This window comes from Mustelus asterias, unplaced genomic scaffold, assembly GCF_964213995.1.
Source record: "Mustelus asterias unplaced genomic scaffold, sMusAst1.hap1.1 HAP1_SCAFFOLD_938, whole genome shotgun sequence".
NCBI classification, from domain to species: domain Eukaryota; kingdom Metazoa; phylum Chordata; class Chondrichthyes; order Carcharhiniformes; family Triakidae; genus Mustelus; species Mustelus asterias.
Genome location: NW_027590884.1, coordinates 116,902 through 143,956, shown reverse-complemented (window position 1 = coordinate 143,956; position 27,055 = coordinate 116,902). Strand labels below are relative to the sequence as shown.

General features: G+C 48.7%; 1 protein-coding gene across 1 annotated transcript in view; it reads left to right on the top strand.

Annotated features, from left to right (window-relative positions):
* stxbp4 (syntaxin binding protein 4) overlaps window positions 1–27,055 on the top strand; it is a gene marked incomplete at its 5' end in the record, with an annotated part of 135,247 nt that overhangs the window by 3,405 nt on the left and 104,787 nt on the right. The window contains 3 exons of the mRNA XM_078205711.1: window positions 385–448; window positions 11,104–11,201; window positions 22,306–22,402. Coding sequence (XP_078061837.1) covers window positions 385–448; window positions 11,104–11,201; window positions 22,306–22,402 — 259 coding nt within the window. The remainder of the gene's footprint in view (window positions 1–384; window positions 449–11,103; window positions 11,202–22,305; window positions 22,403–27,055) is intronic.

Sequence of the window (27,055 nt, the reverse complement as noted above, 5' to 3'; positions counted from 1 at the left end):
AGGGGGAGGGTACAGGCAGTGCTGGGGGTTCCAGGGGGAGGGTACAGTCAGTGCTGGGGGTTACAGGGGGAGGGTACAGGCAGTGCTGGGGGTTTCGGGGGGAGGGTACAGGCTGGGGGTTACAGGGAGAGGGTACAGTCAGTGCTGGGGTTACGGGGGGAGGGTACAGGCAGTGCTGGGGTACAGGGGGAGGGTACAGGCAGTGCTGGGGTACAGGGGGAGGGTACAGTCAGTGCTGGGGGTGTTTTGTAAAGAATGTGGGGGTGGCCTCTGGGGTTGAGTGGGGTGGAAATGGTGAAGTGTTGGGAATTCTAGATGGGGATGTTGAGCGGTGGGACCCTGGGCTCTGTGTCTTGATGTTCTGTTTTTGATTTTCTTGTACAGGCCACATCAGAATGCAAAAAGACGGATCAGTCGCCTGTGGGGTCACCTGATGCAGCCTGTACAGGTAAAGACTGCCGTGCTGACACTGTATCCCAAATCCCAGGGGAATATCATCCGAGTTCACAAAGCAATTATCCTCCTTTTCAGAGGAATGTTATTCTCTTCAGGGCAAATTGGGCAATGGAAAGCTGGCTTTCGAAACCTCTTCCCCCAGTGCCCCAATCTCTCCCAATCCCCCCCCCCCCCCACCCCGAGTCCCACCAATTCCCCCCCCCCCCCACCCCGAGTCCAACCAATCCCCCCACCCCAAGTCCCACCAATCCCCCCTCCCACCCTGAGTCCCACCAAGCCCCCCCACCCCAAGTCCCACCAAGCCCCCCCACCCCAAGTCCCACAAATCCCCTCCCCCACCCCGAGTCCCACCAATCCATCCCCACCCCGAGTCCCTCCAATCTCTCCCGGTTCCCCGAAACCTCCCCAATCCAACTATCCTCTCCGGTATCCCCAATCTCTCCGACACCCCCAATCTCTCCGGTATCCCCAATCTCTCTGGTATCCCCAATCTCTCCGACACCCCCAATCTCTCCAGTATCCCAATCTCTCCGGTATTCCCAATCTCTGCGGTATTCCCAATCTCTCCGACATCCCTAATCTCTCCGGTATCCCCAATCTCTCCCAGTGCTCCCCTGGTCTCAGGATTCTTTCCAAGAGCATCAATGTTAACTAAATGGGTATTCTATAATGGAAGGGGTCATCAACAGTGCTATCCAGCGGCACTTACTCAGCAATAACCTGCTCAGTGACGCCCAGTTTGGGTTTCGCCAGGGTCACTCAGCTCCTGACCTCATTACAACCTTGGTTCAAACATGGACAAAAGAGCTGAATTCCAGAGGTGAGGTGAGAGTGACAGCCCTTGACATCAAGGCCACATTCGACCGAGTGTGGCACCAAGGAGCCCGAGCGAAACTGGAATCAATGGGAATCGGGTGCAAACTCTCCGCTGGTTGGAGTTATACCTGGTACAAAGGAAGATGGTTGTGGTGGTTGGAGCTCCAGGACATCTCTGCAGGAGTTCCTCAGGGGAGTGTCCTCGGCCCAACAAGCTTCAGCTGCTTCACCAATGACTCTCCTTCCATCATAAGGTCAGAAGTGGGGATGTTCGCTGATGATTGCACAATGTTCAGCACCATTCGCGACTCCGTAGATACTGAAACAGTCCATATCCAAATGTAGATGGTGGTATTTGCTGACCTTGTCAGCACACTCACATGCCATGAATGGACAGGAAAAACTCGAGTGACTGAATCAGGGTGTGGCTCCAGTGCAGTATTTTACAGCAGGGCAGTGGCACTCTCCCGGTGTCTGCCCATCAACATCCCCGAGACAGCTTGTCATTGCATTGCTCCTTGGGACCTTGCTGTTAAAGCATTGGCTGCTGTGTTTCCTACATCACTACAGTGACTAACTTTCAAAGTATTCGCTTGGCTGTAAAGTGCTTTGGGAGGTTCCAAGCTCACCACAGCCGCTGGGGAAATGCCAGCCTATCTTTTGATTTTAATTTCATTCTTAAAGGGAAACCCACTCCTTCATATGTTCAACAAAGGAATCAGTAATGGTTAGTCAGCGAGGAAATAGTGTGTCAGATGCAAAATATGGGTCACACAGCAAGGCAGAAGGAGCGTTACACTGGCCAGAAATTTCACATCCCGCCCGCCACGGGAATCATAGCGGGCAGGACAGAAAAACCAGTGCGCCATTTAAAGGTACGATGGCCTCGGGCAGGAATTTCTGGTCTTGGGGCGCACGCAGCTGGAAAATCCCCCTATCCCTATATAACTCCATGCTGTACCTGTCCTGGGAGTGTCTGATGGGGACAGTGTAGAGGGAGCTTTACTCTGTATCTAACCCATGCTGTACCTGTCCTGGGAGTGTTTGATGGAGTCAATGTAGAGGGAGCTTTAGTCTGTATCTTTGATTTGATTTGATTTATTATTGTCACATGTATTAACATACAGTGAAAAGTATTGTTTCTTGCGCGCTACACAGACAAAGCATACCGTTCATAAAGAAGGAAACGAGAGAGTGCAGAATGTAGTGTTACAGTCATAGCTAGGGTGTAGTGAAAGATCAACTTAACGCAAGGTAGGTCCATTCAAAAGTCTGACAGCAGCAGGGAAGAAGCTGTTCTTGAGTTGGTTGGTATGTGACCTCAGACCTTTGTAACTTTTTCCCAACAGAAGAAGGTGGAAGAGTGAATGTCTGGGTTGCGTGGGGTCCTTGATTATGCTGGCTGCTTTGCTAAAGCAGCGGGAAGTGTAGATAGAGTCAATGGATGGGAGGCTGGTTTGCGTGATGGATTGGGCTACATTCACAACCTTTTGTAGTTTCTTGCTCTCTTGGGCAGAGCAGGAACCATACCAAGCTGTGATACAACCAGAAAGAATGCTTTCTATGGTGCATCTGTAAAGGTTGGTGAGAATCGTAGCTGACATGCCAAATTTCCTTGGTCTTCTGAGAAAGTAGAGGCGTTGGTGGGGCTTTCTTAACTATAGTGTCGGCATGGGGGGGCCAGGACAGGTTGTTGGTGATCTGGACACCTAAAAACTTGAAACTCTCGACCCTTTCTACTTCATCCCCGTTGATGGAGACAGGGGCATGTTCTCCTTTACGCTTCCTGAAGTCAATGACAATTTTCTTTGTTTTGTTGACATTGAAGGAGAGATTATTGTTGCTGCACCAGTTCACCAGATTCTTTATCTCATTCCTGTACTCTGTCTCGTCTTTGTTTGAGATCTGACCCACTATCCCCATCGAATCCTGTGCTGTACCTGTCCTGGGAGTGTTTGATGGGGGCAGTGTAGAGGGAGCTTTACTCTGTATCTAACCCCGTGCTGTACCTGTCCTGGGAGTGTTTGATGGGGGCAGTGTAGAGGGAGCTTTACTCTGTATCTAACCCCGTGCTGTACCTGTCCTGGGAGTGTTTGATGGGGACAGTGTAGAGGGAGCTTTACTCTGTATCTAACCCCGTGCTGTACCTCTCCTGGGAGTGTTTGATGGGGACAGTGTAGAGGGAGCTTTACTCTGTATCTAACCCCGTGCTGTACCTGTCCTGGGAGTGTTTGATGGGGACAGTGTAGAGGGAGCTTTACTCTGTATCTAACCCCGGCTGTACCTGTCCTGGGAGTGTTTGATGGGGACAGTGTAGAGGGAGCTTTACTCTGTATCTAACCCCGTGCTGTACCTGTCCTGGGAGTGTTTGATGGGGACAGTGTAGAGGGAGCTTTACTCTGTATCTAACCCCATGCTGTACCTGTCCTGGGAGTGTTTGATGGGGACAGTGTAGAGGGAGCTTTACTCTGTATCTAACCCCGTGCTGTACCTGTCCTGGGAGTGTTTGATGGGGACAGTGTAGAGGGAGCTTTACTCTGTATCTAACCCCATGCTGTACCTGTCCTGGGAGTGTTTGATGGGGACAGTGTAGAGGGAGCTTTACTCTGTATCTAACCCCGTGCTGTACCTGTCCTGGGAGTGTTTGATGGGGGACAGTGTAGAGGGAGCTTTACTCTGTATCTAACCCCGTGCTGTACCTGTCCTGGGAGTGTTTGATGGGGACAGTGTAGTTGGATCTTTACTCTGTATCTAACCCCGTGCTATGCCTGTCCTGGGAGTGTTTGATGGGGACAGTGTAGAGGGAGCTTTACTCTGTATCTAACCCCATGCTGTACCTGTCCTGGGAGTGTTTGATGGGGACAGTGTAGTTGGATCTTTACTCTGTATCTAACCCCGTGCTATGCCTGTCCTGGGAGTGTTTGATGGGGGACAGTGTAGAGGGAGCTTTACTCTGTATCTAACCCCGTGCTGTACCTGTCCTGGGAGTGTTTGATGGGGACAGTGTAGAGGGAGCTTTACTCTGTATCTAACCCCGTGCTGTACCTGTCCTGGGAGTGTTTGATGGGGACAGTGTAGAGGGAGCTTTACTCTGTATCTAACCCCGTGCTGTACCTGTCCTGGGAGTGTTTGATGGGGACAGTGTAGAGGGAGCTTTACTCTGTATCTAACCCCGTGCTGTACCTGTCCTGGGAGTGTTTGATGGGGACTCAGTTAATGGCCGGGCATTGGGGAGAGTTATAGAAAAAAGAGATCGAGGGGTACAGCTTCAACGCTCCGTGAAAGTGGAGTCACAGGTGGACAGAGTGGTGAAGAAGGCATTCAGCATGCTTAGTTTTATTGGTCAGAACATTGAATACAGGAGTTGGGACATCTTCTTGAGGTTGTACAAGACATTAGTAAGGCCTTACTTGGAATACTCTGTGCAGTTCTGGTCACCCTATTATAGAAAGGACATTATTAAACTAGAAAGAGTGCAGAAAAGATTTACCAGGATACCACCAGGACTTGATGGTTTCAGTTATAAGGAAAGGCTGAATAGACTGGGACTTTTTTACCTGGAGCATAGGAGGCTTTGGGGTGATCTTATAGAGGTCTATAAAATAATGAGGGGCACAGATCAGCTAGATAGTCAATATCTTTTCCCAAAGGTAGGGGAGTCTAAAACTAGAGGGCATAGGTTTAAGGTGAGAGGGGAGAGATACAAAAGGGTCCAGAGGGATAATTCTTTCACACAGATGGTGGTGAGTGTCTGGAACAAGCTGCCGGAGGCAGTAGTAGAGGCGGGTACAATTTTGTCTTTTAAAAAGCATTTAGACAGTTACATGGGTAAGATGGGTATAGAGGGAAATGGGCCAAATGCGGGCAATTGGGACTAGCTTAATGGTTAAAAAAAAGGGCGGCATGGACAAGTTGGCTGAAGGGCCTGTTTCCATGCTGTAAACCTCGATGGCTCTATGACTCTGTGGGGATGAGGGAGCTTTACTCTGTATCTAACCCTGTGCTGTACCTGTCCTGGGAGTGTTTGATGGGGACAGTGTAGAGGGAGCTTTACTCTGTATCTAACCCCGTGCTGTACCTGTCCTGGGAGTGTTTGATGGGGACAGTGTAGAGGAAGCTTTACTCTGTTTCTAACTCCGTGCTGTACCTGTCCTGGGAGTGTTTGATCGGGGACAGTGTAGAGGAAGCTTTACTCTGTTTCTAACCCCGTGCTGTACCTGTCCTGGGAGTGTTTGATCGGGGACAGTGTAGAGGAAGCTTTACTCTGTATCTAACCCCGTGCTGTACCCGTCCTGGAGGTTTTTGATGGGGACAGTGTAGAGGGAGCTTTAGTCTGTATCTAACCCCGTGCTGTACCCGTCCTGGAGGTTTTTGATGGGGACAGTGTAGAGGGAGCTTTAGTCTGTATCTAACCCCGTGCTATACTTGCCTGGGAGTGTTCGATGGTCATGATGTGGAGATGCTGGCGTTGGACTGGGGTAAACACAATAAGAGTTTTAACAACACCAGTTTAAAGTCCAACAGCTCCGAAAGCTAGTGGCGTTTGCTACCAAATAAACCTGCTGGACTTTAACCTGGTGTTGTTAGACTCCTTACTGTGTTTACCCCAGTCCAACGCCAGCATTTCCACATCGTGTTTGATGGGGACAGTGTAGAGGGAGCTTTACTCTGATTCTAACCCCGTGCTGTACCTGTCCTGGGAGTGTTTGATGGGGATAGTGTGGAGGGAGCTTTACTCTGTATCTAACCCCGTGCTGTACCTGTCCTGGGAGTGTTTGATGGGGACAGTGTAGAGGGAGCTTTACTCTGTATCTAACCCCATGCTGTACCTGTCCTGGGAGTGTTTGATGGGGACAGTGTAGAGGGAGCTTTACTCTGTATCTAACCCCGTGCTGTACCTGTCCTGGGAGTGTTTGATGGGGACAGTGTAGAGGGAGCTTTACTCTGTATCTAACCCCGTGCTGTACCTGTCCTGGGAGTGTTTGATGGGGGACAGTGTAGAGGGAGCTTTACTCTGTATCGAACCCCGTGCTGTACCTGTCCTGGGAGTGTTTGATGGGGACAGTGTAGAGGGAGCTTTACTCTGTATCGAACCCCGTGCTGTACCTGTCCTGGGAGTGTTTGATGGGGGACAGTGTAGAGGGAGCTTTACTCTGTATCTAACCCCGTGCTGTACCTGTCCTGGGAGTGTTTGATGGGGGACAGTGTAGAGGGAGCTTTACTCTGTATCTAACCCTCGCTAACACGCTGTGTATCTCTTGATAATCTGATGCTTTCAGTGTGACAGTCGCAAACATTTTGCATCAACCGGCCTCATCACTTACTATGAGTCTCCTTCATCACCGAGGAAAATCTGAATAATCATCTTGATCTGACAGGCAGTCTCTGAGTAATGAAAGGAAATGAATTCAATGTTTTTCTTTTAGCTGAAGGGAGCTGAATCAATGAAGTAATTCCATGTTTGTGAAGAAGCTGTGTGCAGAGGCTGCAGCACATCACAACAAAGGAACCGCTCTCTCAGATTTCCCTTTGTTCAGAGTGCCGCGATCAATAGTTCACAGTCTGCAGGTAACAAGAAACCTTCCACGTCTCACAGTGCTTGCAGTTGCCTTGGAAACTGTGCATTATCAGGTCATCAGTGGGAGTGAGAATTGCGGAGGCGTCTCTCCCCCACACCCCCACCATCCGTTCCACTCGGTGTCGCCAGCAGGTATTTGTACCCAGCATCTGTGTGCAGCTAATTCACCGACTGACTGCAGGGTGAGGGGAGGGGGAGGGATGGAGCAAGCCTTGAGCTGAGAGTGGCAGTTTCGCTTTCAGCATCCACAGGTCCGTGCAAATGACACACACAGTCTAATGCCGAGTTAATGCGTGTACCGGTCAGTGTGCAGTGTACCGGTCAGTGTACCGGTCAGTGTGCAGTGTACCGGTCAGTGTGCAGTGTACCGGTCAGTGCATAGTGTACCGGTCAGTGTGCAGTGTACAGGTCAGTGTGCAGTGTACCGGTCAGTGTGCAGTGTACCGGTCAGTGTGCAGTGTATCGGTCAGTGCAGGGTGTACCGGTCAGTGTGCACTGTACCGGTCAGTGTGCAGTGTACTGGTCAGTGCAGGGTGTACTGGTCAGTGTGCAGTGTACCGGTCAGTGCACCGGTCAGTGCATAGTGTACCGGTCAGTGTGCAGTGTACCGGTCAGTGTACCGGTCAGTGCATAGTGTACCAGTCAGTGTGCAGTGTACCAGTCAGTGTGCAGTGTACCGGTCAGTGTACCGGTCAGTGCATAGTGTACCAGTCAGTGTGCAGTGTACCAGTCAGTGTATAGTGTACCGGTCAGTGCATAGTGTACCGGTCAGTGTGCAGTGTACCAGTCAGTGCATAGTGTACCGGTCAGTGTGCAGTGTACCGGTCAGTGTGCAGTGTGCCGGTCAGTGTGCAGTGTACCAGTCAGTGCATAGTGTACCGGTCAGTGTGCAGTGTACTGGTCAGTGCGGAGTGTACTGGTCAGTGCAGAGTGTACCAGTCAGTGCAGGGTGTACCGGTCAGTGTGCAGTGCACTGGTCAGTGTGCAGTGTACTGGTCAGTGCAGAGTGTACCAGTCAGTGCAGGGTGTACCGGTCAGTGTGCAGTGCACTGGTCAGTGTGCAGTGTACTGGTCAGTGCAGAGTGTACCGGTCAGTGTGCAGTGTACAGGTCAGTGTGCAGTGTACCGGTCAGTGTGCAGTGTACCGGTCAGTGTGCAGTGTACTGGTCAGTGCGGAGTGTACCGGTCAGTGCAGAGTGTACCAGTCAGTGCAGGGTGTACCGGTCAGTGTGCAGTGCACTGGTCAGTGTGCAGTGTACCGGTCAGTGCAGAATGTACCGGTCAGTGTGCAGTGTACAGGTCAGTGTGCAGTGCACTGGTCAGTGTGCAGTGTACCGGTCAGTGTGCAGTGTACTGGTCAGTGTGCAGTGTACCGGTCAGTGCGGAGTGTACCAGTCAGTGTGCAGTGTACCGGTCAGTGCATAGTGTAACGATCAGTGCAGAGTGTACCGGTCAGTGCATAGTGTACTAGTCACTGTGCAGTGTACCGGTCAGTGTGGGGTGTACCGGTCAGTGTGCAGTGTACTGGTCAGTGCGGAGTGTACCGGTCAGTGCAGAGTGTACCAGTCAGTGCAGGGTGTACCGGTCAGTGTGCAGTGCACTGGTCAGTGGGCAGTGTACCGGTCAGTGCAGAATGTACCGGTCAGTGTGCAGTGTACAGGTCAGTGTGCAGTGCGCTGGTCAGTGTGTAGTGTACCGGTCAGTGTGCAGTGTACTGGTCAGTGTGCAGTGTACCGGTCAGTGCAGAGTGTACCAGTCAGTGTGCAGTGTACCGGTCAGTGCATAGTGTAACAATCAGTGCAGAGTGTACCGGTCAGTGCATAGTGTACTAGTCACTGTGCAGTGTACCGGTCAGTGTGGGGTGTACTGGTCAGTGTGCAGTGTACTGGTCTGTGCGGGGTGTACCAGTCAGTGTGGAGTGTGCCAGTCAGTGTGCAGTGTACCGGTCAGTGCATAGTGTACTGGCCAGTGTGCAGTATACCGGTCAGTGCGAGTGTACCGGTCAGCACGGAGTGTACTGGTCAGCGCATAATGTACCAGTCAGTGCAGAGTTTAGCAGTCAGTGTACAGTGTACCGGTCAGTGCACAGTTTAGCGTTCAGTGTGCAGTGTATCGGTCAGTGCAGGGTGTACCGGTCAGTGCGACTGTATCGGTCAATGTACAGTGTACCAGTCAGTGTACAGTGTACTGCTCAGTAGAGTGTACCAGTCAGTGCAGAGTTTAGCGGTCAGTGTACAGTGAACCGATCAGTGCGGAGTGTACAGGTCAGTGCAGAGTGTACAGGTCAGTGCGGAGTGTACCAGTCAATGTGCAGTGTACCAGTCAGTACAGAGTGTACCGGTCAGTTCAGAGTGTACCAGTCAGTGTGCAGTGTATCGGTCAGTATAGAGTGTATTGGTCAGTGCAGAGTTTAGTGGTCAGTGTACAGTGAACCGGTCAGTGCGGTGTGTACCGGTCAGTGCGGAGTGTACCGGTCAGTGCGGAGTGTACCAGTCAGTGCGGAGTGTACCGGTCAGTGCGGAGTGTACAGGTCAGTGCGGAGTGTACTGGTCAGTGCGGAGTGTACAGGTCAGTGCGGAGTGTACCGGTCAGTGCGGAGTGTACAGGTCAGTGCGGAGTGTACAGGTCAGTGCGGAGTGTACCAGTCAATGTGCAGTGTACCAGTCAGTACAGAGTGTACCGGTCAGTGCAGAGTGTACCAGTCAGTGTGCAGTGTATCGGTCAGTATAGAGTGTACTGGTCAGTGCAGAGTTTAGTGGTCAGTGTACAGTGAACCGGTCAGTGCGTAGTGTACCGGTCAGTGTGGAGTGTACCGGTCAGTGCGGAGTGTATCGGTCAGTGCGGAGTGTACAGGTCAGTGCGGAGTGTACAGGTCAGTGCGGAGTGTACCGGTCAGTGCGGAGTGTACAGGTCAGTGCGGACTGTACAGGTCAGTGCGGAGTGTACCAGTCAATGTGCAGTGTACCAGTCAGTACAGAGTGTACCGGTCAGTGCAGAGTGTACCAGTCAGTGTGCAGTGTATCGGTCAGTATAGAGTGTACTGGTCAGTGCAGAGTTTAGTGGTCAGTGTACAGTGAACCGGTCAGTGCGGAGTGTACCGGTCAGTGCGGAGTGTACCGGTCAGTGCGGAGTGTACAAGTCAGTGCGGAGTGTACCGGTCAGTGCGGAGTGTACAAGTCAGTGCGGAGTGTACCGGTCAGTGCGGAGTGTACTGGTCAGTGCGAAGTGTACCAGTCAATGTGCAGTGTACTGGTCAGTACAGAGTGTACTGGTCAGTACAGAGTGTATCGGTCAGTGAAGAGTTTAACGGTCAGTGCACAGTGTACCGGTCAGTGCGGAGTGTACCGGTTAGTGTACAGTGTACCGGTCAGTGAAGAGTTTAACGGTCAGTGCACAGTGTACCGGTCAGTACGGAGTGTACCGGTTAGTGTACAGTGTACCAATCAGTACGGAGTGTACCGGTTAGTGTACAGTGTACCAATCAGTACGGAGTGTAGCGATCAGTGCGGAGTGTAGCGATCAGTGCGGAGTGTACCGGTCAGTGCGGAGTGTACCGGTCAGTGCGGAGTGTACCGGTCAGTGCGGAGTGTACTGGTCAGTTGCCAGATTCGGCAGGTTTCTACCGACATAGTTTCTTTCCTGCTGATGTGACGGGAGTGATTCACACACAAAGGCAGGGTGAGTGAAGTGCGGTGTGTGCTGATTGTTCACAACACTGACTGTGAGAGCTGTGCGCTCCCTCTGTGTCCAAAGCATCAATATTTCTTTTATTTTTACCATTTGAAGTTGACGACAGTTTTATTAATATATAAACGAGCAGGCATTTGCAATAACTGGTTATGGAATATTTGGCAGATCGTGAATGTATTTAATCTTATCCATGGGGTGATGGTTAGTGAACAAGCCTGGTTTCAATCCTGTGGCTACACGTGTCCCACTTGTCAACCCAGGTTGCCAATCACTGATTTATTCAGATCTGTTCGTGACCTCACGCATCTTAAAGTGATTTGCAGCGAATGATGCTGAAGTATAGTCAATATGACAGCAAATGTTTGCACAGCAAGATCCCACAAACTGGAGTAACATATCAATAATCTTGTACAGAACTTCCCTCCCCAGTATTGTCCATGCAGCTTCCTGCAGAGGGCTGACAGTGACCTCTTTGGAGGAATGTGAGAATGTGACAGAATCACATGGAAAACAGCGTCACGGAAACAAATAGTAACTCAAAGCTTTGCTAACTTTTCCTGCAGTTAGTGTGACCCCAGCCTGGACACAGAGCTCTGCTGTCCGTGGGAGATCATTGTCTCTCAACCACAGCTTCCGTCTGAAAGTGGAGAAGCTGGAGATGGTAAGTTATTGATTATTCAACTTGGTGGCCATTCTGCCCATTTGTGTTTGTGCTGCTCCTCGAAATGACCGTCCAACTTAGTCACACGCCTTAGCTTTCAAGCCAGAATCTCACAAGTTAATCCTCTCCAACTGCGCGTCCAATCCCCCTTTTGAAAATTTCCCATGGAATCTGATTCTCTTTCTGACAGTGTTCCAGATCATAACAACCTCCCACTTGGAGCAATTTCCCCTCTCGTTCCTTGATCAATTATTTTCAACCTCTGACCTCTGACCCAGTTGCCAAGGGAAATGATTTACGATCATAGAGTCATACAGCCCAGGAAAGGTCCTTTGACCCATCGACTGCACCGACAATATCTACCACTAAAGTCGCACTGATCCCATTTTTCTGCACTTGTCCCATAACCTTGAATGTTCTGATATTTCAGGTGTTCATCCAAATATTTTTTAATGGTTGTAAGGTTTCCGCCCTCCACTACCGTCCCAGGCAGCGCATTCCCGATTCCCATCACCCTCTAATGAGGGAGGTGATGGGCTAGTGGTATTATCGCTAGACTATTAAATAAGAAACTCAGCTAATGCTCTGGGGACCCGGATTCGAATCCCGCCTCGGCAGATGGTGGAATTTGAATTCAATAAAGAAATATCTGGAATTAAGAATCTACTGATGACCATGAAACCATTGTCGATTGTCAGAAAAACCCATCTGGTTCACTAATGTCCCTTTAGGGAAGGAAATCTGCCATCCTTACCTGGTCTGGCCTACATGTGATTCCAGACCCACAGCAATGTGTTTGACTCTCAACTGCCTTCCAAGGGCAACTAGGGATGGGTAATAAATGCTGGCCCAGCCAGCGACGCCCATGTCCCACGAATAAATTTTTTAAAAGATTTTTTTTCTCAACTCCCCTCTGAATTTCCTGCCTCTCACACTAAAACTATGCCAATCTCCTCGTATTGACCCCTCAATCAAGGGGAACAACTGCTTCCTGTTCACCCTGTCCATACCCCTTATAATCTTAGACACCTCAATCATGTCCCCCCTCAGCCTTCTCTGCTCTAGAAAAAACAATCCAAGTCTATCCAGTCTCTCCTTATAGCTCAAATGTTCCATCCTAGGCTGGAATATAAAAAACCTCTCAAGTTTCAAAAACTCGATTAATTCTCCCATTAACCTTCTCGCTCAAAGGAAAACAATGCCAGCTTCTTCAATCTCCACGTAACTGAATTGTTAACTAATTGAAAGGTTTTTTCTATTATTTTACGGGACGTGGGTATCGCTGGCTGGGCCAACATTTATTGCCCATCCCAAGTTGCCCTTGAACTGAGTGGTTTGCTCGGCCATTTCAGAGGGCAGTTAAGAGTCAACCACATTGCTGTGGCTCTGGAGTCACATGTAGGCCAGACCGGGTAAGGACGGCAGATTTCCTTCCCTAAAGGACATTAGTGAACCAGATGGGTTTTTACAGCAATCGGTGTCAGTTGTAGCAGTCACCAATTCCATTATATTTTGTTCATTTAAATTTCACTCAGATGGGATTTGAACCCATTTCCTCAAAGCATCATCGTGGGCCTATTCGTCCAGTAATACTATCACTGTATCACAATCTCCCCCAGGTTCAGTGTGACCTCTTCAGTTTTGTATCCAGTGCCCAATTTATCTCACACACGTTCTCAACCACCACAGCAACTCGTCCTGACCCTCAGCTCTCACAGCTGTCCAAACAGCACCATTTCCACCAATCCGCCCCCATGGTCTTTCTCCCAAAGTGAAACACTTTATCTTTTCCTGCATTAAGTTGCAGCTGGCGTGTGTACCAAGTGTTATAAATATATTGGATTTTGTGAATTTTATTGTTTCTCCTTGGTTTAAAGCCTGCAAAGTCACTAAAGTATTTTACAGCCCTCTCCTCAACTGCTTCCAGTTAGCGAGCGCACAGAATATATCCATGATGTGAAGATGCTGGCGTTGGACTGGGGTAAACACAGTAAGAAGTCTCACAACACCAGGTTAAAGTCCAACAGGTTTCTTTGGAATCATGAGCTTTCAGAGCGCTGCTCCTTCATCAGGTGAGTCACTTGCTGTTGTGAGACTTCTTGGAATACATCGATGAAGGGATAAGAAGCAACTCCAGCAGTGGGCACAGTGATGATCTTCTCTGTGCCAGTTTCAGCAGTGGGCACAGTGATGATCTTCTCTCTGCCAGTTTCAGCAGTGGGCACAGTGATGATCTTCTCTCTGCCAGTTTCAGCAGTGGGCTCAGTGATGATCTTCTCTCTGCCAGTTTCAGCAGCGGGCACAGTGATCTTCTCTCTGCCAGTTTCAGCAGCAGACACAGTGCTGACCTTCTCTCTGCCAACTCAGTGCCTCAGTTTCAATGTTCCTGATGGTTTTTATTGTTAAGTGTAAGGAACCAGAAGGTGCAATGTCACTTTGCACTTGAATGCAGGGAAAGGCCTTTTTATCCCCACAAGGTTTAATGTATTTAACTTAAATGAGACTTTCTTCCTTAAGAACCTTCAGGCACAAACTGTAAAGTAAACAAATTATTATCCACAGGAAAGCTGGACATTTTTTGGTCATTTACGGGTTGTGGGTGTCGCTGGCTAGGCCAGCATTTATTATCCATTGTCCCTGAGAAGGTGATGGTGAGCTGCCTTCGTGAACCGCTGCAGTCCATGAGGTGTAGGTACACCCAACGTGCTGTTAGGGAGGGAGTTCCAGGATGTTGACTCAACGACAGTGAAGGAATGACGAAATGTTTACAAGTCAGGATGGTGGGTGGCTCGGAGGGGAACTTGCAGGAGGTGGTGCTTCCGTGGTGCTCAAGTGGGGCTGCTTTGTCCTGGATGGTGTTGAGCTTCTTGAGTGTTGTTGGAGCCGTACCCATCCAGGCAAGTGGGGAATATTCCATCACACTCCTGACTTCTGTCTTGTAGATGGTGGACAGGCTTTGGGGAGTCAGGAGGTGAGTTACTCACCGGAGGATTCCTAGCCTTTGACCTGCTCTTGTAGCCACTGTGTTTATGTGATGAGTCCAGGTAAGTTTCTGGTGATAGGGCAGCCCCTAGGATGTTGACGCTGGGGGCTGGTGGCAGGATTGGGTTGACTGGGTCTGTATTCACTGGAATTTCGGAGAATGAGAAGGGATCGAATTGAAACGTATGAAATTCTGACAGGGTTGGACAGACCAGATTCAGGATTGATTGGCCATTCTAAATTGTCCCTTAGTGTCAGGGGGACTAGCAGGGTAAATATGTGGGGTTACAGTAATAGGGCCTGGGTGGGATTGTTGTCAGTGCAGGCTCGAAGAGTCAAATGGCCTCCTTCTGCACTGTAGAAATTCTATGATTCTATGCCTCTTTCTAACCTTGTAGAAATCAAATCTCTCCATTAAACTAACCTTATAATGAAGATATACACATAACTGGTTCATCGTCGTCAGGAAGGTGCACTACATTCTGGTGAAAATGCATTCTCTTGTAGCCAGGTAGTTTGTAAGCCAGCACAGGTATGAAGCTATGAGGAAGATTCTTGTGCACAGTTTTGGTCCCCGTATTTGAGGAAAGATGTGGTGGCATTGGAGGCAGTTCAGAGGAGGTTCACTAGATTGATTCCAGAGATGAGGGGTTTGTCGTATGAAGAGAGATTGAACAGTTTAGGCCGATACTCTCTGGAATTTAGAAGAATGACGGGAGATCAAATTGAGGTCTACAAGATGATAAAAGGTCTGGATAAAGTAGATGTGGAGCGGATGCTTCCTCTTGTGGGGCATTCTAGGACAAGAGGTCATAGTCTTAGGATAAGGGGCAGCAAATTTAAAACTCCTTAGAGTTAAGGAAAAACTACTTCTCCCAAAGGGTTGTGAATCTGTGGAATTCGCTACCCCAAAGTGCGGTGGATGCTGGGAGAGTGAGTAAATTTAAGGAGGAGTTGGAGAGATTTTTAATTGGTAATGGGTTGAAGGGTTATGGGGTGAAGGCAGGAAAATGGGGATGAGGAGCAGATCAGCCATGATTGAATGGCGGAGCAGACTTGATGGGCCGAATGGTCTAATTCTGCTCCTATATCTTATGAACTTGTGGAGGTGAAAGGTGAGGTTGGAACAGTCATGTGTAAACTCGGCTCTGTCCAAATCTAACTTCTGCTTCAATTTAAAAGGATCAAATAATGAACAACATCCCAGGGATGGTCGGAAATAAGTTCCTCCAAGTACAATTCACAAATGGTAGAATTTTCCGTGCTATAATCATGTTAAGTAGGCAGGGATGCAAATATCTCCAGTTGTCCTGGATTGACTTTTTGTTGCAGTGGTCAAGTTGCTATGGCAATCCATCAGTGACTGTGTGGTTCTTTTTACAATGGTTAAATTTACAATCCTTTTTATAGTTCTTTTCCTTCAGCAGGCTGGAGCTGATTAAATATCCAGCTTTTGTGTATTGGAAATATCTTTGCTACAAGGATGTTAGTGGAGGTACAGCCTCAGGATTTTCCTATCACCTCAGATCAGTCAACGCCGCACAGCTCCAGGTCCATGAGTGATTGGAAAACTCAGCAGACATCACTCTGAGCTGACTTCACACAAACACTTGACTGTTTCCAATCCATCTCCGTGATTGAGATGAAGGGACTGAGTGTGGTGTATCCTGTTTGCTGGGGATACAAAGTTAGGTGGTAAGGAAAACAATAAGGAGGATGTAAAGAGGCTACCAAAGGACTTGGGTAGGTCAGGTGGGTGTGTAAGAATATGGCAGACAGAATATAAAATACAGAAATGTGAAGTTATCCACTTTGGTAGGAAAAGGAGAGAGGTAGAATATTTTTTAAATAGTTGTAATGTAATGGTTGGGACTCTGGGAAATGTTGGTTTTCAGAGGGATCTGGGTGTCCTTGTACACAAATCACAGAAAGTTAACATTCAACGTCAGCAATCGGCATCTTGTGGTGCAGTGGGAAGTGTTCCTGCTTCTGAGGCAGAAGCTCCAGGTTCTGGTCCCACTCCAGCACTTGATGACCACGGACAGTGTGTTCATAACACGGCCAAAGGAGTTGAGTATCGACCTGTCAATCCTTCCAACACACACCAGTGGCAGGCAATGAGAGCGGGAGAGATTCCTGGTCAGCCTTGTAATGAAAAGAAAATTGGAGCCTCTGCCACCACTGTCCATAGCTCTGGACTATAACATACATGTTGCTACAGCAACTCGGGCTCCCTGAGTGAGCACCACCACCACAGCAAGCAATTAGGAAGACCAATAGCATGTTTTATTGCAGAATACAACATTTTATTGAGAATACAGCAGGTGGGAAGCTTTTCCCCGGGTCGGTGGTGACGTTCACGAGGGGTCATAGGTTCAAGGTGAAGGGGGGGAGGTTTAACACAGATATCAGAAGGACATATTTTACACAGAGGGTCGTGGGGGCCTGGAATGTGTTGCCGGGCAAGGTGGTGGAGGCGGACACACTGGGAACGTTTAAGACTTATCTAGACAGCTATATGAACGGAGTGGGAATGGAGGGATACAAAAGAGTGGTCTAGTTTGGACCAGGGAGCGGCGCGGGCTAATTGTTCTTTGTTTCTCGTTTCAAGGCTTCATTCTATGATCATCTTGCTGGTGCCAGTACAGAGCGAGACTGCAGATAGTTGGGAACCTGTCTTGGGGGCAGGGAATTCAGATGGTGTTCGTAAAGCAGAAGTGGAAATGAATAGGGTTGGGAAGCATTTTCTGATCAGGGCCAGTGTGATCTCCTGGACTCGTTTCGATCGCCTCAGGGGGTCGGAGAGGAATTTCCCAGATTTTTTTTTCCCCATATTGGCCCTGGGGTTTTCACTCTGGGATTTCGCCTCTCCCTGGAGATCACATGGTCTGGAATGGGGGGGTGGGGGTGAGTTAATAGGTTGTGATGAACAAAGCATCGTAGCTGTGAGGGACAGCTCGGTGGATAGGATATTAGGATGTAGATAGGCTGGAAAATTGGGCGGGGTCCTGGATTCAGGATTCAATCCTGGACCGGGGAGCGGCGCGGGCTTGGAGGGCCGAAGGGCCTGTTCCTGTGCTGTATTGTTCTTTGTTCTTTGATATAGATAGGCTGGAACATTTGGCGGAGAAATGGCAGATGGAATTTAATCCAGATAAATGCGTAGTGATGCATTTCGGTAGATCTAATGTAAGGGGGAGCTATACAATAAATGGCAGAACGATCAGGAGTACAGACACACACAGGGACCCGGGTGTACAAGTCCACAGATCCTTAAAGGTGGCAGCACAGGTGGAGAGGGTGGTGAAAAAGGCATATGGCATGCTTGCCTTTATTGGACGGGGCATAGAATATAAAAGTTGGCATATGATGTTGCGGCTGTATAGAACGATGGTTGGGCCACATTTGGAATACTGTGTCCAGTTCTGGTCGCCACACTACCAGAAGGACGTGGAGGCTTTGGAGAGAGTACAGAGAAGATTTACCAGGATGTTGCCTGGTATGGAGGGTCTTAGCTGTGAGGGGAGATCGGATAAACTGGGGTTGTTCTCCCTGGAAAGACGGAGGATGAGGGGCGACCTAATAGAGGTGTATAAAATTATGAAGGGCATAGATAGGGTGAACAGTGGGAAGCTTTTTCCCAGGTCGGAGGTGACGAACACAAGGGGTCACGGGTTCAAGGTGAGGGGGGCAAGGTTCAACACAGATGTCAGGGGGACGTATTTTACACAGAGGGTGATGGGGGCCTGGAATGCACTGCCAAGCAAGGTGATTGAGGCGGACACGCTGGGATCCTTTAAGACTTATCTAGATAGCCACATGAACAGACTGGGAATAGAGGGATACAAACAAATGGTCTAGTTGGACACATGAGCGGCGCAGGCTTGGAGGGCCGAAGGGCCTGTCCCTGTGCTGTATTGTTCTTTGTTCGTTTAATAAGGACCTCAATACAGGTCCGGGGCAGCCAGTGAGCCACCACGCTGCGAGCTTAGGTCGTCGAGGGGAGCATCAGCAGAGGCGACATGACTCCCAGACCTGGGTTGAGGAGGGTTGGACAAGCGAGGGCGAGGCTACACCATAGCCAGGCACCCTGAGCCTGCAGTGAGACAGGGTCATCAAGGTCCATAGGGGTAACTTGACCCCCAGGGCTAAGGAGGAAAAGAAACCTGCTCTTCCTGGAAATTCATATTCATTGAAATCAGGACACATCAGTCAATATGAAACAACACAATGAATCTGGCAGTCAGAAAACACGGAAAGTTGAAGATGAGGCAAAAGGACAAGGCTAGACAAAGAGACAGTCTGGCACTTCACTTCAAAAAAGTTTGAGATATTGAACAGTGCACAAACTTCACTTCTATCCTCAACAACAACATCCACAAAGAGTTCTGGTGACTTGTCTGATGACTTTGACTTGCTGATTTCCGGAGATAACACATTGCCTGAAAAAGGTGAACCTGAAGTGGACTCTGAAATGGGAATGGAAATACAAGATACTACTCAAGCCCATTCTTCTGCAGCTGAAGTGAGGGAAGAAACCTACCCTGAAGATATTGCCTTATGACCAAAATCCGTTCCACTGGGTATGATTGAATATTTCATAATAAATAGACCAGAGAACATGGTAATACGGAAAATTTGAGAAAAGAGTTTGATGTCGGAGACTGAAAGCAGTTGTAAAGTCTTCACAAGTCCCATTTTCTGAGAGTGAAGAGAAATGGCACGCTGGGAAGGAGAAATTGGTTGATTTTCCCAGAAGCCTCGGAGACACTGTAATGTTTTCAAATTATTCCCTGACCCTAAAGAGAAACACGCATTCATCGATGGGTACTCTAACTAGAGAAATGCTGGAAGAGATTTTACAGTTTATTTATTAGTCACAAGTAAGACTTACATTAACACTGCAATGAAGTTACTGTGAAAATCCCCTAGTCGCCACACTCCAGCGCCTGTTTGGGCCAATGCACCTAACCAGCACGTCTTTTGGACTGTGGGAGCACCTGGAGGAAACCCTCGCAGACACGGGGAGAACGTTCAAACTCCGCACATACAGTGACCCAAGCCGGGAATTCAATCTGGGTCCCTGGCGCTGTGAGGCAGCAGTGCTAACCACTGTGTCACTGCGCTGCCTCATTCATTATAGTTAAACTGTATTGTTAGAATAAAATTTGTTTTGATAAAAGCTTCCTAGTGTTTCAATCGAATCACACCTGGAGTGAGACACCTTAACCTCACACTAATGCCAAAATAGAAAAATAGTTGGGTCTAGTCGAGTCTAACTTCACAGCATATCTTGGAGTCTCTGATCTGGTCCCTAACGGCATCAGGGTGTTACAAGGACATCGCAAGACATGGAGAAGAAGTGATAGTGAAAACTTTACATGAAGAATTAGATACAGAAAGCACAAGGAAGAGAACGTGAGAAAGAGTGGAAGAGAGAGGCTGAGTGAGCACAAGGGAAGTGAACAGTTCCGCAAAGAGAGGAATCTATTTGACCCAAGTTCCAGCCAGTAGTGTATGAATTATAGCTATGAATATTGTGTTGTATTGGTAGATTAAAAAAACAGACTCAATCATTTGTTCAATCTTCTCAGACAAATAAGAACGACGTGTCTCATGCCACTGCTAATGTTACGATAACATTACTGAGTCATTTGGGCCTTTTAACTGAGCTAACTGAGCTAATGAGAGAAAATCAGCAGTTGATTTACATGGTCAGCGGCAATGAAAGTAAAGATTTTTTAGTTCTTTCAAGCACAGACACACCCCTCATTCACAGTAAGCACTGTAAGAAATCTTAGCTGTGGGATAGACAGCAAGATGGGAAATGTGTTATCTGATATCAGCCGTGCCCCTGGTCAGCTGGAGGGTCTGTATATTAGTTCTCAAATAACGTCAGCTGGTTGCTCGCTATTTACTGGCGATCCCAGAGAAACCTCCTGCATTCTCTCCACAGACTGAACTCGCCGCTTTATGGCTTTGGTCGCTGGGTGAAGTCTGCTTGATTTTGTCAGGCCTGCAGGTCTGAGTAGACTGTTACCTGATGCCGTCGTACTGCGTCCAATCACGAAGATTAGAGAGAGCGCAGGAAAGATTGACGAAAGTGATTCCAGGAATGAGGGACTTTGATAACATGGAAAGGTTGGGAAAGCAGGGCCTCTTAGAGAAGAGAAGGTCAAGAGGAGATTTGAGAAGCCTTCAATGGGAGGCTGCAGTTAGTTTCTCTTCCCTTCGACCCTCACCTGAAAAAAGGGAAACCACTTATCATAGAATCCCTGCAGTACAGAAGGAGGCCATTCGGCCCATTGAGTCTGCACTGACTCTCAACAAAGCATCTTACCCAGGTCCTACCCCAGTAACACCACATATTTACCACGCAATCTCCCTTAACCATCTTTGGACACCAAGGGGACAATTTGGCATGGTCAATCCACCTAATCTTTGGACTATGGGAGGAAACCCACGCAGACGCTGGAGAACGTGCAGATTCCACACAGTCACCCAAGCCGGGAATCAGACCTGGGTCCCTGGCACTGTGAGGCAGCAGTGCTAACCACTGTGCCACCGCGCCACACTGTGATAACACCAATGGGATGCTGGATTATAGAAGACTGTGCAGCAATATCACACTCTGTACAGTATAACAGGGACTACAGTTCACTGCCTGTGAAACCTTTTGGCTGGTCCTGAGATTATGAAATAAATCTTTGTGCTTTCTTTCCAAAACATCTTTAAGGTGCATTTGCCTTCCTCCTGCAGGTTGCAAGGTTGGAGACTTTCCCAACACATTTTTTAATCCAATTTTTAAATTATTGTGACCATCGACTGCACTTCTCATGCACCTCCTGTGCAAATGACCAGGTGGCTGACCAGGGAGGGAAACCTGAGCAAGAACATCTAGTTTGTGGAAAATAGTTTGTAATTAAAAGAACTAGTTGACATATCAATGTCTTTTTATAAATCTGCACTGTCTGATGTCTAGTTAGTGCCTCAATCATCACCAATTTATACTCTGCTCCTAGCCTAAAACAACATGCCAAGGAAGTACACGCTGAGGAAATGGAGGGTGATAGAAAGCTTTGTTAAAGAGATGGGATTAAACACTGGTTCAGCCTCAACTGGACATCCAGTTCTGGGCACAACACCTTTGGAAAGATGTGATGGCATTAGAGAGAGTGCGTTCATGAGAATGGTTCCATTACGGAGGAACTTCAGTTATGTAGGTAGTTTGGAGAAGATGCAACTGGTCAGCTGGAGGTATGTATGTTCGTTCTCAAATAACTTCAGCTATTTACTGGCGACCCCAAGAAAACCTGCTGCATTCTCTCCACACGCTGAACTTGCTGCTTTTTTGCTTTGGTTGCCGGGTGAAGTCTGCTTGAGTTTGTCAGGCCTGGACAGACACGGGTAGAAGTTGGAACTCTTCTCCTTCAAAAAGAGAATGTTGAGAAGAGATTTGTTAGAGGTGTTCCAATGGAGGGTCCTGGTCAGAGTAGATGGAGTGATAACTGTCCCCATTGGTGGAAGGGTCGAGAAGCAAAGGATAAAGGTAAGTGGCAAACGAAGCAATGGCGACTCTTGTTTACGCAGCGAGTGGTTAGAATCTAAAATGTGCAGCCTGAGAGCCAGGTGGAGGTAGATTCAATCGAGACATTCCGAAAGGAATTATTGTGCCCTCCCCAGTCCAACGCCAGCATCTCTGCCTCAAAAGGAATTGGATCATTATCTGAAAGTTAAAACATTAGAAGGTTACAGGGAAAAGGCAGGGGGATTGGCACTAGGTGAGTTGCTCTTGCTGAGAGCTAGCACTAACACAACAGGATGAATGGCCATCTGTGCTGCAGCCATTCAACGATTGAGAAGAAGAGGAATTTAGAGAGAGGGGGGCAGCAGAGAGCAGGACTATTGGCAATGAAACGATGTGGGGCCCCAAACGTAGCTCAGCTGAAGGTTAAATAAGGACAGCAAGGTTGTGAGCCGACCTATAACGTATGTGGGGGGCTAGTTTGAGGAAGGGGTGTGGGGGAGGGGAGGTTAGTGAAGTCAATTACTCGGGAAGATGAGACTTGTTAACTTTGCTTTCCAAATGTGGAATCTGATCTGTTTGTCTCTTCATTTCCAGGCACTCCGATATCTGGGCATCGATCCAACCGAAGAACAGCAGCAAAGCCTCCGGCAGCAACTTCAAGTGGACTCCAAGGGAACAGTGGCTTATGGAGGTCAGTGTCCCTCATGGCTAAGTCCCATGCCCGCGGATCTCCTCCTCATACCCTCCAGCTCTTATCCTGAAGCCCCACCCCATGCTCATCATTGGCCTTCAGCCCAGTCTCCAATCCAATCCCCTTTAATTGACTGGGAGAGGGAGAGAGAGGGGGAGCGAGCAGAACCGGGGATGAGATGTTGACAACCTTTCCACCCCCTCTCTCGTGCAGTAGAAAGGCAAAGCTTGCTGCATGCCTCTTGATGCTGAGGGGGGGGAAACATTACAACAACAACAGCAACTTGTATTTATATAGTGCCTTTAGGGTAGCGAAATGTCGCAAGGTGCTTCACAGGAGCGTTATCTAACAACAGTTTGACTCCGAACCATAGGCATGGTGGCACAGTGGTTAGCACTGCTGCCTCACAGTGCCAGGGACCCAGGTTCGATTCTCGGCTTGGGTCACTGTCTGTGCAGAGTCTGCACGTTCTCCCCGTGTCTGCGTGGGTTTCCTCCGGGTGCTCCAGTTTCCTCCCACAGTCTGAAAGACGTGCTGGTTAGGTGCATTGGCCAGGCTAAATTCTCCCTCAGTGTACACAAACAGGTGCCGGAGTGTGGCGACTAGGGGATTTTCACAGTAACTTCATTGTAGTGTTGATGTAAGCCTACTTATGACACTAATAAATAAAAACTTTTAAACTTTAAACAAGATAGTTGGACATGTGATCATAAGCTCGCTGAAAAGGAGTAGGTTTTGAGGAGCATCTTAAAGGAAGAAAGAATCGAAGAGATTTGGGGAGGAAATTCACAGAATCTCTACAAGGCAAAAAGAGACCATTCGGCCCATCGAGTCTGCACTAACTACCTATTCCCACTCCCCTGCCTTATCCCTGTAACCATGTACATTCTTTTCAGATAGCAATCCAATTCCCTTTTGAATACCTCGATCAAACCTGCCTCCACCACCCTCTGAAAAAATTTTTATTTATTAGTGTCACAAGTAGGCTTACATTAACACTGCAATGAAGTTACTGGGAAAATCCCCTAGTCGCCACACTCCGGCGCCTGTTCGGGTAACACTGAGGGAGAATTTATCATGGCCAATGCACCCTAACCAGCATGTCTTTCGGACTGTGGGAGAAAACCGGAGCACCCGGAGGAAACCCACGCAGACATGGGGAGAACGTGCAGACTCCACACAGACAGTGACCCAAGCCAGGAATCGAACCCGGATCCCTGGTGCTGTGAGGGAGCAGTGCTAATCACTGAAGTTTGTTCCAGACTCCAACCACCCTCTGGGCGAAAAATGTTTTCCTCGCATCACTTCTACTCCTTTTGCCAATTATTTTGAACCTGTGCCCTTTAGTTCTTGATGGTCTCTTGAAATGGAACCATTTCTCACTATTTACCCTGTCCATACTCCTCAGCAGCTGGAATATCTCTATCAAGTCTCCTCTCAGCTTTTTTTCCTCAAAGGAAAACAAACCCAACCTCTCCAATCTATCCTCATCTCCAGAATTATTTATCCCTGGAATCATTCTTGTCAATCTCCTCTGTACTCTCTCCGATGCCTTCACATCCTTCCTCAAGTATGGTGTCCAGAGCTGGACACAATGCTCCAGATGAGGCCTAACTTAGGCCTAAATTCCAGAGCTTAGGGTCCAGGCAACCGAAGGCATGGCAATGAATGGTGGAGTGATTGGAGATGTTCAAGAGCCCAGGATTGGAGATACTTGGTGACCAAAGGAAGCTTTAGAGGAGGGAAGAGATCTGAAAACAATGGTGAGAATTTTAAAAATGAGGCATCATTGAAACAGAAATGGTGACACCAAATCAGAGCTCAGAAACAAATGAGAGTTCCTGAATTTGAGCTTTGCTTGTTACTGGTGCGGAAGTGACACATTGATGGAAGACAAGTGTAAGAATAATCTCACACTCTGAGCATATTCTGGGTGATGCGGCAACAACATTCCTCCTCCAGCCACTGCGGGGAGTCTCTGATCCTCCTCTCTCTGCCCCTGCCTGGCTGCCAGCCACTGAACGAAAAATACACAATGATGACTGATGCAATTTTAAAAGTTCACATCCTCCGCACGCTAATGCAATTGAAACAATAATAATGGGAGGCCGATTATTTCTAATGAGCTGTGGAAAACACACATCACAGGGTTGTGAGTGAAAGCCCGTGACTTCACACTGCAACACAAACCATCCTTCTGAACGACATCACCTTGGCATGGGGTCCACTGCAGCAGAGCCCAGCTGGCAAATGAACGGGGTGAGGGGGGGGGGGGGGAGAATGTTTATTATTGTACAACACTGACACACCACAGGGCGAGTCTCTCCCTGTTAATCCATTCCATTAAGCAACGGAATTGGAAGCTTAAAGCATCAGAGTTAGAATAAGTCTGAGGAGAAAATAATCGGGTGACCAGTGTAAGTAGCAAGGTTCCTTCAAGGGGCAAGTGTCTGGAGTGTCATGTCATCCTATCGCCCAATGGAGCGCATGTTGAAGCACTCTGTACACTCATTTGAAACACAGAAAATAGGAGCAGGAGTAGGCCATTCGGCCCTTCATGCCTGCTCCACCATTTGTTTTGATCCTGAAACAGTCCAGCATAAGTCCACACGGGTCCAAGAGGAAATCAGCAATATGCCTATCTTTGGCAAGTCAGAGCCATTTGATGCAAATTCGGAAGACTGGGTACAGTATGCGGAGCATTTGCAATATTTTTCCAGGCTAATGGAATAGTGGGGGTGGATAGAGATGGGGCGGCATGGTGGCACAGTGGCTAGCACTGCTGCCTCATAGCGCCAGGAACCTGGGTTCGATTCGGCCTCGGGTCACTGTCTGTGTGGAGTTTGCACGTTCTCCCCGTGTCTGCGTGGTTTTCCTCCGGGTGCTCCACTTTCCTCCCACAGTCCAAAGATGTGCGGGTTAGGTGGATTGGCCATGCTAAATTGCCCCTTTAGCGTCAGGGGGATTAGCAGGGTAAATGCCTGGGGTTACAGGGATAGGGCCTGGGTAGGATTGTGGTCTGTGCCGAATGGCCTCCTTCTGCACTGTAGGATTCTGTAAGAAGATTGTATTGCTCACTGCTTGTGGGACCCAAACGTATAATTTTATCAGAAGTTTAACATCCCCGGATGCTCCTCATACCAAATCTTTTGCAGAGCTTGAGGAACTAGTAAAAGGGCATTGCCATCCTCAGTCATATTGCAAAGGTACAAATTTAACTCAATGGGGAGACGCCCAAGGGAGACCATTGCAGCCTTTGTAGAAAGGTTAAGACAACGAGCAGAGCACTGTGAGTTTGGTTTAGCATTGAACGACATGCTGAGGGACCGTTTGGTGTGTGGTGTAAACACTATAGCAATGCAGAAAAAGCTGATGGCAGAGTCAGAAGTAACTTTAAAAGAGGCCATGGAAGTAGCCCTACCAATGGAAAGTGCAGGGAAGGGGACCCCAGAACTGCAACGTGTGCAGAACGGCGAGATCCACCAGGTTTGGCGGGCAGCTGCTAGCAGCAGTGGCACCAAGAGTGCGGGTGCTGGGTTAAGGAAAGAGAGAAGCTTCGAAGCCGGAAAAATTCAGAAGTATTTATAGGAAGTACAGTCACCAGCCTGGGAGTAACGCAGAGAGTTGCTGATGCGGGAGGAGTCACTCCCAAGTCAAGTGCCGATTCAGAGAAGCAGAATGTTTCACATGTGGGCATGTAAGGCACAAGTGCAGAAACAAGCAGGTCCTGCCCAGTACCAGTGGTTAGCACCGCTGCCTCACAGCGCCAGGGACCCGGGTTCGACTCCAGCCTCGGGTCACTATCTGTGTGGAGTTCACACGTTCTCCCGGTGTTTGCGTGGGTTTCTTCCAGGTGCTCCGGTTTCCTCCCACACTCCAAAGATGTGCAAGCTGGCCATGCTAAATTGCCCCTCAGTGTCAGGGGGATTAGCTAGGGTAAATACATGGGGTTACAGGGGTAGGGCCTGGGTGGGATCGTTGTCGGTGCAGGCTCGATGGGCCCCCTTCTGCACTGTAGAGTTTCTATGATTCTCAGCAGGGTAAACAATCCAGCTCCAGTACATAATGTGGAGAATCGTCCAGAATGAACCAAGCATTTTGTCAATGAGCAACATTAAGGTGGGCAGGGTAGCCCCAATTACGGCGCTGTTATTGGTGAACGGCCGTCCACTGAAGTGGGCCTCAGCCTTGATTGTTGGAGAGCAACCATGCCGGTATCTCCAAGGAGGTAAAGAACACCACAGCCAAGCTCACCACATATACTGGTGAAGCTACTGGAATCGTAGGAACGACCATGACTCCTGTAAGCTACAGACAGCCTTCTGGTCAGCAACTGGTGAGTGTGTCTTCAGGCCAAGGACCGAGTTTGATGGGGTGTGACTGGCTCCAGGAGACCAAATTAAACTGGCTAGACCTGTGCCCGACTCATTACTTGAAAAGGTTGAAACATATCATATCAATTCTCAGATTAGGCAGCACCCATTGTACCAGTAATCAAACCAGACAGGACTGTCTGTATATACGGAGACTACAAGCTGACACTGAACCAGGCTGCAAAACTGGATAGGTACCCCAACCCAACATAGAGGATCTGTACGCAGAGTTGGCTGGAGGTCTAAAATATACCAAGCTGGACCTGAGCCATGCTCAGAA